At 58.8% G+C, this 12,046-nt stretch overlaps 1 protein-coding gene across 1 annotated transcript; it reads right to left on the reverse strand.

Annotated features, from left to right (window-relative positions):
- Positions 1-1,323: 1,323 nt before the first annotated feature.
- Positions 1,324-4,857, reverse strand: LOC122421184 (leukocyte immunoglobulin-like receptor subfamily A member 6). Its single transcript, XM_043437052.1, has 7 exons — positions 4,668-4,857; positions 4,473-4,512; positions 4,018-4,301; positions 3,588-3,890; positions 3,083-3,379; positions 2,559-2,861; positions 1,324-1,573 (listed from the first exon to the last, which is right to left on the reverse strand). Exons 1-7 carry the CDS (start codon positions 4,699-4,701, stop codon positions 1,452-1,454), a joined length of 1,383 nt encoding a protein of 460 aa, XP_043292987.1. The 5' UTR covers positions 4,702-4,857; the 3' UTR covers positions 1,324-1,451.
- Between the last annotated feature and the right edge of the window lie 7,189 nt (positions 4,858-12,046).

Here is a 12,046-nt window from a genome sequence, read left to right on the forward strand (position 1 = left end):
CCACCTTTGTGAATTTTTTGTATAAACTTCTGTCGCATATATAAACACCGAACCATTCATTTTGGTGAAAGTGATTTCTGTAACCTTTTCTACTGGGAACAACCCCCGTGTCCGTATTCTGCTTGCACACTCGTGGCTGTGCACGCATCTTCCTCTAGGTTATGCAAGTGTGGGCCAGCGCTGTCTCTCTCCTTTTCACTGAGAATTGCTGTCGACTCTCCAGGTTGAGTGGGGTGATGAGTACACCTGCCCGTGATGTGCTGGGATTCGTCAGAGTCAGCATTGTCGCCCCCATCTTTTTCTCCTCCCCTCTCTCACAGATGAACTAGGAGGTGGGCATCTCATCTCAGGGAACCTGGGGCATAAAACTGAGGTGGAGACCATCCTATGTGACGTGTAATGCAAAGGACACATCTGTGCGCATGGGGCCATCGGTGGGGGCTGGCTGGACCAGACTCGCTCCTGTGGGAAAGCCAGCCTGCTCCTTCCTTCCCACCCGGCCTTCAGCACATTCACCCGGGCTCCTGGAGGTTGGCCACGGAGAGCGTTTGCACCAAAGCAGACACACAGTTCACACGCCTGGGCTCTTTAAGAATTTATTGCCTGATGAGTGTGTCTGTGCTGGGTCTGTGTGCACAGGGGTGTGTCTGGTTGTGATGAGCGGGGCTGCTCCCTCGATGACGCGTCTGGGCGTCTGCAGCACTGGGCTCTCTGGCGGCGCGCGGGCTCCAGGACGTGTCGGCCTCAGTCACTGCGGCTCACGGACTCAGCTGCTCCTTGGCACGTGGGATCCCCCAGGATCACGTATTGAACCTGTGTCTCCTGCGTTGGCTGGCAGATTCTTCACCACCAGGGAATCCCCACATCGGCGCTCTTTACAGAACGATATATTCCTGAGCTCATTTACCAGCACAGCCCTGACCGTCACTTCAGACGCCAGGGGTCCCATCACACTGACAGTGTTTCTAGAGAAACTACACGGGTGTCATCTGACGAGGAGAGGAGGGCTGAGGGGTCCGGGGGTTCGGGGAAGAGTTCTGGATCCATCTGTTCCAGACGGGGCCCCGCTTCCACCCATTTATTCAGTTACTTAAACGACGTTCTGTTTCTGAGAAGTGATGGACGTCATTGCGCACAGCAGAGACGGCGGGCATGAACAGTGAGGCTCACGTCGTCCAGGAGAGAGGACAGAGCCTGCGGGCCTGCAGGGTGAGGAGGAGTGGGGAGTCGGGGCGTCCTCCCCGGGAGGGAGGGGGGCCCCCGTGAGCGGAGGCCGAGTCCCCCGCCCCCCCTCCCCGGGACACCGGGCCTCCTCCCGCCCCCGCGGCGCGTCTCTCCCCCGGGGTCTCCGCAGACAGCGCACCCAATACGTGCGGCAGAGGCTCTTTCCGGAGCCGGAAGCTCGCGTCGGGGGCTGGGTCGCTCCGGACGGTGCTGGGGGCCTCCCGTGCTCAGCTCCCGGCCGCGTCTCGGGCTCCTCCGCGGTCGTGCCGAGCCTGGCAGAGCAGGACCCCGAGGAGCAGCAGGACCGAGGCGGCGGCGCCCATCCGGATGAGATTCTGCACCGTGTAGTCTGGAGTGAGGGCGCACAGGTCAGCGCCGGCACAGGCACCCGGAACCGGGGTGTGCTCCCAGGGCACCCGCCTCCCGGGAGAGGACGTGGCCCCGAGCCCAGCCCCTGACGGGGACGCTGTCCTCGTCCTCACTCTGGGTCTGACCGCGGTGATGGGGGAGGGTGTCAGGGGGCCAGAGGGTCCTGAAAGGAGGCTGTGGGTGGGCCGTGTCCTCCTCGGGGAGCCTCCCGGGGCCTCTCTGTCTTACTGTCTCAGACGTTCCTGCTCAGGACCCTGAGCTGACGGAGCTCAGACAGCACAGGATGGGGCCCGCCCCTGAGCGGTGGTCTGCGGGGTCCCGGGGGTGGGACCCAACCGTGGCTCCCACGGACACACCACCGCCCCCAGCAGGCGCTCGCTCAGCCCTCTACACTGCCCGCTTGACTTTGCCCGGGGGAGGAGGCGATCCCTGCAGACTCCGGGGGCAGGATGGGGTGGGGGCGGGCCTGCTCCTCCCCAGACTGACCCCCCTCCCGCAGCCTCAGGCCCCTACAGCCTGTGATACCCGCGCCTTCTCTGCCCGACTCCCCGCCGGCCCTTGACGATCTGAGGGGCCTTGTCCACCCAGAGAATCTCAAAGCGCCCTGGGGTGGGCTGTCTCCCCTGAGCATAGAGCCCCGTGACTCCCCAGTTGTTGAACTCGGGCCCGAGGGTGGGGGCTGGGCCCATGGGTCCTGGGAATGAGCCCAGGAAGGGGTGCGCCGGGCTGACCGGGGCCCCCACCTCAGTCCCCTCTGCCCTGCACGGCCCTGTGGCCTCCCCGAGACCCTCCCACTGCCCCCCTGCCCGTCCGGGACCCCAGTGCGTGAGGAAGGGGCGGGGCGCGGGCTCCCAGGCCCCTCCCTCAGGGGGCCCCTCCCTCAGCGCCCCCTCCTCCAAGACCTCCCGGGCCTCCCAGGGCACAGAGCCTCGAGCTGCTGAGTCAGACGGACAGACGGGGCTCACCTGAGACCAGGAGCGCCAGGGGCTCGCTGGGCCGGGACAGCTGGTGGGGGTCTGTGCTGAGTGCGCGGTAACACCTGTAGGTGCCCCCGTGGGCCGAGCTCACAGGACTCAAGGAGAACTCGGCCCAGAACCGCCCTCCTTGGTCCTGGGCGCGCAGACGCAGGGGGCGATGGGCTGCCCCCTCCTGGGACAGAAGGAAGGTGTCCGTCCTGTTTCCCGACTGACACAGCAGGGTCACGTTCTCCCCCGGGGCCACCGAGGGGCCCGGCCGCGCCGAGAGCGAGGGTCTGTCTCTGAGCAGTCCTGCAGAGAGGAAGGGGGTGCGGGCCCCCCTGGTTCTGAGCGAGACTCCGCGGCCTCTCTGGACCCTCAGTGCCGTCTCTGTTTCTCCGAGTCCCCCCTCCCCCACACCGTCTCTCTGTCCCCTGCCGGGGACCCCTCCCCCTGGTCCCAGCATCACCCCTGGGGCTCCCCGGTAGGGCCTCTGCAGAGTCTGGCCCCCGACTGACCGGCTGGCCCCTCACCTGCCACCAGGAGCTCCAGGGGGTCGCTGGGGGCCGACCACTCGGAGGAGAGGCCGTGTCCACCGTAGCATCTGTACCGGCCCCCGTGGACGGTGCCCACCGGGCCCAGGGGGAAGTCGGCCTGAGAGAGCCCCCCCTGGGCCCTCTGGGCAGGGCGCTGGGGGAGGTCCCGGCCCCCCTCCTTGGACAGAGCGAATCTGGCGTAGCCGGCGTCAGAGCGACACTGCAGGGTCAGGTTCTGTCCAGAGGTGACGACAGGGCCCCGCGGGCTCAGGAGGGACGGCTTCCCAGACAGCCCTGGGGAGAGACGGGGCCGGGTCGTTGGGACCGCGTCCCCCGTGGACGCCCTTCCCGGCCGGGCCCCAGGCCTCGCCGTCTGTGTCTGTGTGTCTGTCCTGTGAGCACCACGCTCCTCTCCCCCCCTCACAGGGGCTCCCCTGGGAGCAGAGACCCGAGTACGTTGCCTTGTCTGCACAAATGTGGGGTCAGGACGGGACTTCCTCACCTGAGACCAGGAGCTCCAGGGGGTCGCTGGGGGCCGACCACACCCAGGGGGTGTCCCTGTAAAAGCCGTAGCATCTGAACGTCCACCCGTGTCCGGGGCTCACGGGGCCCACGGGGAACAGGGCCTGGGTCTGCCTGTCAGGGCTCCACTGTCCATCCAGGGTCCGAGAGGACTCGTCTTCTCCTTCCTTGGTCAGAAGGAACCTGTTAAATCCCTGATAGGAGCCACACTGCAGGGTCACGTTCCCTCCCGAGGTCACCACAGGGCTCGGCAGGGCTGAGAGGCTGGGTTTGCCGTAGGGTCCTAGGAGAGAAGGAGGCAGCTGGATCCGTGGGGCTCCTTGCCCCCCAGGGCTGGGCTGTGAGAGGGACACCCCTGAGAGCAGATCCCCCTCCCGAGGGCAGAGCCTGAGGCCCCCGAAGTCTCTCACCTGTCACCACCAGCTCCAGGGGGTCACTGCGCTCTGACCAGTGATATCCCCTGAGATAGTAGCACCGATAGTGCCCTGCGTGCTGCCCGGTCATCAGTGAGATGGAGAACTTGGCCTTGTCCCCGGGCTCCAGGGGTTTCTGTCCGTCCCAGGGGACTGAGATTCCCTCTTTATCCAGACGGAACTCCTGGGCCCCCAGGGTCCCCTGACACCAGATGCTCACGGGGCTCCCCCAGGGGACCACAGAGCCCGGCTCCGCCCAGATGGTGGGTTTGGGGGGGGGTCTCTGGAAGGAAATGAGAGGTGGGCTCACCAGGCGTCTCCCCCATGCCCCGACTCTCAGCCCAGGCCTCCCAGACTCCCCCTCCGTGAGCCCCGAGCTGCCGTCCCCCTCTCCGTGGCCTGGGGGTGACTCTTGACCCCACGAGAGGAGGGAGCTGGCCTTGGGGACAGACTCACCAGCCTGCACCTGGGTCCTCAGGCCCACACTCAGCCCTGGAAGAGAGAGCCCTGTAAGAGGTCTGCCCTCAGCTCTGAGCAGTGCCTCTCCTCCCCGGGAGCCTCCTGGGGTCTGGGGTCCCCTGTCGGAGCAGGCCGGCTCGGGGAGGGTCCCTCCAGTCCAGGGCTCCCCCTGCCCCTCCTCATCTCACCGAGGCAGAGCAGGGCGGGGAGGGTGGGGGCCATGGCGTCTCCTCCCTGAGGTCCAGGCCGTGAGGTTGGAGGAGACCTGGGTGCCCTCCGGACAGACAGACACACAGGGTGTGTCCTCTCCGGGGCTGGGGTTTCCTGTCACGCGGTTGTCACATCAGCGTCCCCGCAGGAAGGGGAACAGCCTCTTCTTGAAAGCCTGGCGTCGTCCCCATGACAGTACAAGTGTGTTCCTGAGACGCCCGTTTCAGATGTGGGCAAGCAGGGCATGGCCTTCCCTCTGCGCGCCTCGCCTTGGGGTCTGCTTCCTCCTCTGCCCGTCCATCAGCAGGTCCCCGTGGGGTCCTCACCGTGGCCGGGTCATCAGGCCCTGGAGATGCTTTGGGGAGGTTGCCGGCTCCTGCTGCCCGCAGGGCTCAGATCCCCAGAGACACATTGTTTTAATTGGAGGATCGTTACTTCACAGTATGGTGCTGGTTCTGCCACAGATCAACGTGGATCGGCCATATGTGTCGCGTGGCCCTCCGTCTTGAACCCCCCCACCCGTCTAGGCTGTCACGGACGCCTCTGTGAGCTCCTGAGTCACACGGCACGTCCCCCGGCGGTGTGTTTCACACGTGCTGGTGTGTGTGTTTCCAGGCTACTCTCTCTATTCCTCACACCCTCTCCTTCCCCAGTGTGTCCACAAGTCTGTCCTTTATGAGGGACACACGTTGAGCGTCTCCCTGGGGCTCAGTGGAGTCCGCCTGGCCGAGAGCCCAGAGGAGACGCTCAGGGAATCAGGAAGGAAACTGACTCCTCCCCTGCCCCGGAGTGTGGCTTCCCCCCGTCACAGGCCCCCTCAGGGGCGTCTCTCTTTACCGCATCACCGTCCAGCCCGCCTTCCTGGGAACAAGCCCCCGGGGGCTTCCTGCCTCCTCGGGGCCCTGGGGTCCTTGGGCACTGTCTCGTCCGGTCTTGCCATCACCTGCAAGCTTTCGAGGGTGTTGATTGGGGCCAGAGCTCTCACTCTGGTGGGAACAGATGTTCCTATAAACGTGTGCCCGCTGCTCATGGAACCTTGAGCGGCGGTGCCCTTTCTCAGAGGAACTCTGAGGTACCTCCTCTGCATGTTGTCCGAACCCCAGCCCTCAGAGGGACTGTGGGCTCTTGCTGCCATCACCACGGTTAATTGCCAGACGAGGTGACAGGAGAGGGTGGATGTGATGGGCTGCTGGGTCAGACTGCACCCAAGGGGGCGAGTGTGGTGCCCACCCAGAGCCTCCTCTGCTCCTGATGCTGAGATGTGCCCCGGAGAGTGTTTCTGCAACACGTAACCACAGACAAATGCAGAAGAAAAGTTCCCCAAATGGAAAGGGAACCACAGCGAAGTGGGGAGAGGTTACCGGTGTGGCCTCGGCGGCGGGGATCATCTCGGGGTCAGAGGGAGGTCCACCCGTGTGGACACAGAGAGGGACCCATCCTCACAGAAACATAAAGGGAGACAAGCATGTGTATTATTTTGTAGAAGAACAGGCAGTTACTGAGAAGAGTTGAACATTTTCGACATGAACAATCCAGTAGATTCAACACGTTAAAAAAAGTCAGGCAGTCAAGACGACAGCTGAGCGGCCACATGTGACGTCGGAGTATAGCATTGAGGGAATGTTCCGGAATGCAGCAGAGAGCGCAGAAATGGCGATTCAGGAGAGGCGGGACTGTGCTGAGGGCCAGGGTGGTGTCTGTCTAAGTGTCAGAAGCGCAGAAGCTCACGACAGACAGCAGCGGCTGAAGAAAGGAATAGCGGAGCCTCCTTCCCTGAGGAGAACCGACCTGGGGAGGGCTGGGGCACATGTAGGTACACGTGACACCCGAGGGCGGCCCTGCTGGGCCCGTGACTGAGACTCAGCGCTCCTCACTGAGGGTTAGGGTCCATCACCGGTCAGGGGTCCAAACACGGCACCCTTCAGCCAAGGACCCCGCACCCTGCAACGGAGGCCTGTGTGCCGCAGCTAGGTCAACAAGTGGGTTAATTCACTACATATTAAAGAAAGGTAACCTTTCATATAAACTGAGAAACTGAAGGTTAAATTTAAAAAGTATTTCCTACTGAATTGTACAATTTGCAACAGTTTATTCTAACTAAATTTCAAGTGAAAAAAAAAAAAAAATCAAGGCCGAGTGGACTGAGGCTCTAAAAATGTCCTGAAACTACTTCCTGTAGGAAACGCAGATCGCCATCAAGAGAATGAGCAGCCCCCGGGAGCAGACTGCCCCCTACCAAAAGGGGGCGCTAGAGGGTACTGGAGCGATGCCGTCAGGAAGACTACCCGCCCCCTGTCGGAGTGCTTACAAGGGGCGGAAGCCAGAGCTTCAAGCCGAGGACAGCCCCGGCTTCCAGGAGGTTCTGCACCGCCTCCCGCTATGGGCCGTGCCTCAGCCTCTCACCCGCCAGGTCCCGAGAGAGGAGGGCCCTGGGGGCCTGGATCCCTTAACCTTGAGAAGTGTTTTCCTCTCCTAGTACTTGAGTCACACGCTTGATTCAAAACAGGAAGTGTTCTCAAGTAAATTGATAAAAAGAGAATGAGTGTGAGAGAAGGCATTTCCAGAGGTGCACGTCCTTAGATGCTGACAGTTTTCACACGGGAAGCAATAGTCAGAGACGGCAGAGAGAGAGTGAGGTGCAACAGAGAGGAACGCGTGGCCAAATGAGCTTTGGAAATTACAGAGACGCACACTTGCACGCACAAACACACCCACACGTGTGCACAGAGACGTGCACACGCCCACACACGTGTATACGAGTACCCAGGGTTCAGTGAAGTACCGTTAGAACACTGTCTTTTCTAGAGGAGGAGGAGAATGCATACGTGTTCAGAAATAAAAATGTAAAACGTATTTTAAACATGAGAGCAAGCGCCTAAAATCAGAAATGGAATAACTCCCCAGTGCCTGGTGTAATTAAGTGAGAGAAAACCCTTTCAGTTCTCCTGAGGTATAATTGACAAAAACTGTATCTGTTTCACATGCACAGCTTGGCGTTCTGATTTCTGTCTACGCTGTGAAATAAGTACTGCAGTCATGCTAATTATAATGAGCGTGTCCATCAGCCCCCGCAGTTCACCGAGGTCTGTGGGTCTGGTGAGGACACGTGCGGGCTACCCTCTGAGCAGGATTGAGTCGACACCAGAGCATGGTCAGCTCTAGTCCCGTCGCTGCCCATCAGGTCTCCAGGATTACTCGCCGGCGGCCCTGAAACGTTGTTCCCCGTGACCCGCACCTCCCTGCTTACCCCTGCTCTTGGCCTCTGGAGACTACCGTTCTCTCCGTTTCTCAGAGTCTGTTTTAGATTCCACAGGTCAGGGAGCTCCTGCTGGGTTTCCCCGCCTGTCTGCCTTACTTTATGGCATAACGTCCTCCGGCCTCACCCATGTCGTCTCAACAGGAGGGATTCCCTTTTTAAAGGCTGAGTGAGACTCCATTGTGTGCGTATGGCGTTTTCTGTGTGCGTTTATCTCTTGACAGACAGCCAGGTTGTGGCTGCGTCCTGGTACCAGGAACAACGATGCAGAACACGGGAGTGCAGATACGTCTGTGAGCTCCTGGCCGCATCTTCTTTGGATACAGAGCCCGGAGTGGAATTGCTGGATAGTAAGGTAGGGAGTTCTAGATTTAGAATTTGAGGAGACTCCGTACTGTTTTCCACAGTGGCTGCACCGACTGTGTCCCCAACGACCACACGCAAGGTTCTCTCTTCTCCGCGTTTGCTAGCACGTGTTGTCTTTGTCACTTTCCCAGCAGTCAAGTGTCTCTAGCACGCGCAGTGACATCTCCCTGGCTCTGCTGTGTGCCCCCCTGAGGACTGGTGGGTGTTGAGACCTTCCCATGTCCTGTTTGGTCGTCTGGGCATCATCTTTTGAGACACATCTGTTCAGGTCCTGTGCCCGTTTAAAAACCGGGTGGTTGTTACTTTGCGTTGAGTTGTGTGAGGTCCTTGTGTATTGCAGAAGTAGCCCCTTATCAGACATGTGGTTTGCACACATCTTCTCCGTTGCATACACTGCCTTTCCTGTGACTGTTTCCTGTGCTGGCAGGAGGTTTTATTTGCCGGACCCCCCTGGTCTGTCTCTGTCTTTGCTGCCCGTGCTTTTGGTGCCATATCCACAGAAAGTTTGTCCACACCCATGTCACGAAGCCCACCCCCCCACCCCCCCGTGTTTCCTTCTTGTTCGGTCATGGTTTCAGGCCCTGTGTTTAAGTCTCTGCTGCGTTTTGAGATGATTTCACATGTAGTGTGAGCTGAAGGTCCAGCTTCCCCCTCCTGCCTGCTGTCATCTAGCTCTTCCAGCACCGTTTTTTGAAGGCACTGTCCGTTCCCGTTCTGTATTCTGGGCACCTTGTGGAAGATCAGTTCACTGAGCTGCTTCGGGACAATTGTTTTCCAAATAAGGGAGCTCTCAGATCTCCCGGTTTCTTGGTTTCTCTGCAGCCTTGGGCAGAGTCATGGTTCCTGGTACTCGGTGTTTCTGTGGCTTTGGTGTCTGTGGGCTGGGAGAAGCAGCCGCCTCCTCTCGGACTTATGGTGGGATTTTGCCCCAGCCCAGTTAGAGATTCTGGAGCCTCGGAGACGTCTCCCGGGGACCTGAGGCTCGCCGGCCCTCCTGTCCGGGGAGACGATGGTGTGCTCCCGCCGCGTCGAGCCCCTGCCCTGAGGGAGAAGTCTGAGGACCCCGTCCTCCTCTAACCCCCGAGGCCGAGCCGGCCGCACAGAGCCCCATTCCTTCTCTTCCTGCTTTGCGGCCCCACGTGCGTCTGCGGCCTGGAGCGCTCATGAGCTGAGCAGCGACGGGGTCTCTGAGGCCTCAGGTCCCCAGTGCCCCGGAGCCTGGGGACGTGGTGTGGCTGGACCCACTGTCCTCCCGGGGAGGAGGGGGCCTGGGCCAAGGCGGGGTCCTCTCAGCCCTGAGCTGTGCTTGCCGGAGGGGAGACCGGGAAACAGAACCTGCTCTGTTTATCCTTTCCAAGTGGTTCTTCTCGGTTTTCTGCTCATTTGAGGTGTTGCAGCTCACTAGCTGGATTCTGCAGTTTGCATGAAAGTCTTTTGGCCCAAATAATCCTGGTTTATGAGTGTTTCTGTGCGAGATGAGGGCTGGGAGTTCCCGATCTGCCTTCTTGTGTAAAGCGCTGATTAAAATTTCTGAAATGTGTCATAGTGAGGCCAGAAATGGAAAATAGAAATGATAGTTAACTAGTGTGCCTGCTAAGTCGCTCAGCCGTGTCTGACTCTGCGACCCCATGGACTGCAGCCCGTCAGGCTCCTCTGTCCATGGAATTCTCCAGGCAGGAATACTGGAGGGGGTTGCCACGCCCTCCTCCAGGGGATCGTCCCCACCCCGGGATGGAACCCAAGTCTCCTATGTCTCCTGCACCGGCAGGCAGGTTCTTCACCAGTATGCCAGCTGGGAAGTCCTGAGAGTCCACATGCACACACAGGGGAAAACGAGAAGAGCAGGCGGGCGTCTGACGCCGTTTCTGTGGAGGGAAGTGCAGTTGGTAGGCTGCACTCGGGCCTCCCAGGCGGCTCAGGGGGAAAGAATCTGCCTGCCAGTGCAGGAGACGTAGGTCGATCCCTGGGTTGGGAAGATGCCCTGGAGGAGGAAATGGCAACCCACCTCACTATTCTTGCCTGAAGAATCCCATGGACAGAGGAGCCTGACGCACACTGTCTGTGGAGTCTCACAGAGTTGGACACGACTGAGTGCACACACACACACACACACACACACACACACACACTCAGAGACTGCAGACCCAGACAACGCCGCTGCCCCACTCCGCAGACCAGGGTGCTCCCTCCCTCAGTTCTGACAGCTTGTGTCTGCTCTCTAGGGTTTTGTAAATGGAGTATCATGTCCTCTGCACACGGGACGGTTTTGCCTCTTTCCTGCCGCCAAGTTGCATCCTTGTTTCTTGCCTGATTGCTCTGCCTGGACTCCAGTAGTATGCTGAACACAAATGCTGAGAGTGGGCGTCCTTGTCTTGTCCCAGAGTTTTAGAAAGGCTTTCAGCTTTTTTTCTTTGAGTACTGTGTTGACTGTGCTTGTCCTAAATAGCTTTTATTATGTTGAGATGTCTTCCCTCTGTACTCACTTTGGTGAGTTTTTGTGATGAATGGATGTTGAATTTTATCAATGCTTTCCCTGAACCTATTAAGATGAGCATGTTGTTTTGTCTTTTCTCTTGTTGACGTGGTGATTCACATGGATTGATTTGCATATGTTGAATTATCCCTGTGACCCTGGTATGAATCCAAGCTGATCATGGTGTGTGATTCCTTTTGTGTGTTGTTGAATTCGGTTAGCTAATATTTTGTTGTGCATTTTGCGTGTATTTTCATAAACAGCTTTGTTCTGTAACTTTTCTTTTTTGGTTGTGTCTTTGTCTGGTTTTGGTATCAGGGTGGCGGTGGCTTCATAGAATGACTTTGGGAGTGTTTCCTCCCCTTCTGTCTCCTGAAAGAGTTTGAAGAGGGCCAGTATAATCTCCTCTTTGTCAGTTTGGTAGAACTCCTTCATGCAGCCACCCAGCTCTGGCCTTTGGTTTGCATGGAGTTTTTATTGGTATGTTACAGATTCTGTGTCACTTCCCGTGGCTGCTCTGTTCAGGCTGTCTACATCTCCTAGACTCAGTTCTGGCAGGCTTGTGTCTGTAGAGACTCCTGCATCTCTTCTAAGTTTGCTGTCAGATTGGTCGACATACAGTCGTTCTTAGTACTCTCTTATAAACTTTTATATTTCTGAGGTATCAATTTTTAAAAATTATTTATTATTTAGTTTTGGCTGTGCTGGACTTCCCTGGTGGCTGAGATGGTAAAGAATCTGCTGCAATGCAGGAGACCTGGGTTCGATCCCTGGGTGGGGAAGATCCCCTGGAGGAGGGCAGGGCAACCCACTGCAGTATTCTCACCTGGAGAATCTCACGGACAGAGGAGCCTGGCGGGCTACAGTGCATGGGGTCGCAGAGAGTCGGACACGCCTGAGTGAAAGAGGACAGTGCTGGGTCTTCCTGCTGCCCAGGGGCTTTTCCCACGTTGAGCTGAGCTCATCACAGCTTTTCTCTTCGCTGAGGTGCCTGGGCTCCTGGTTTTGATGGCGTGTCTTGTCGCAGGGCAGGGCTCTGAGCCCCCGGGCTCAGCATTTGCGGCCTGTGTGGGATCTTCTTGCAGCAGGGCTAGAACCCACGTCCCCTGCATTGGCGGCTGGATTCTTACCCACCAAGCCACCAGGGGAACCTGGTACCAGCTGTTGTTCCTCCTGTTTCATTTCTTATTTTATTTATTTGAGTCCCATGTTGTTGCCTTTTGAATTTGATGTGATGGACTGGACTCCTACAGTTTTATTTC

The sequence above is a fragment of the Cervus canadensis genome, chromosome 18 (genome assembly GCF_019320065.1).
Source record: "Cervus canadensis isolate Bull #8, Minnesota chromosome 18, ASM1932006v1, whole genome shotgun sequence".
Lineage (NCBI taxonomy): Eukaryota > Metazoa > Chordata > Mammalia > Artiodactyla > Cervidae > Cervus > Cervus canadensis.

Bases quoted from the DNA above. Each gene is read 5' to 3' on its own strand.
- LOC122421184 (XM_043437052.1), bottom strand. From the start codon at position 4,701: ATGGCCCCCACCCTCCCCGCCCTGCTCTGCCTCG. The intron at 2,862-3,082 runs GTGAGGGGCCAG...TCCTCTCTGCAG, and splicing joins CCTGGAGCTCCTGGTGGCAG to GACTGCTCAGAGACAGACCC. The intron at 1,574-2,558 runs GTGAGCCCCGTC...CCCTCACTCCAG, and splicing joins CCTGGCGCTCCTGGTCTCAG to ACTACACGGTGCAGAATCTC.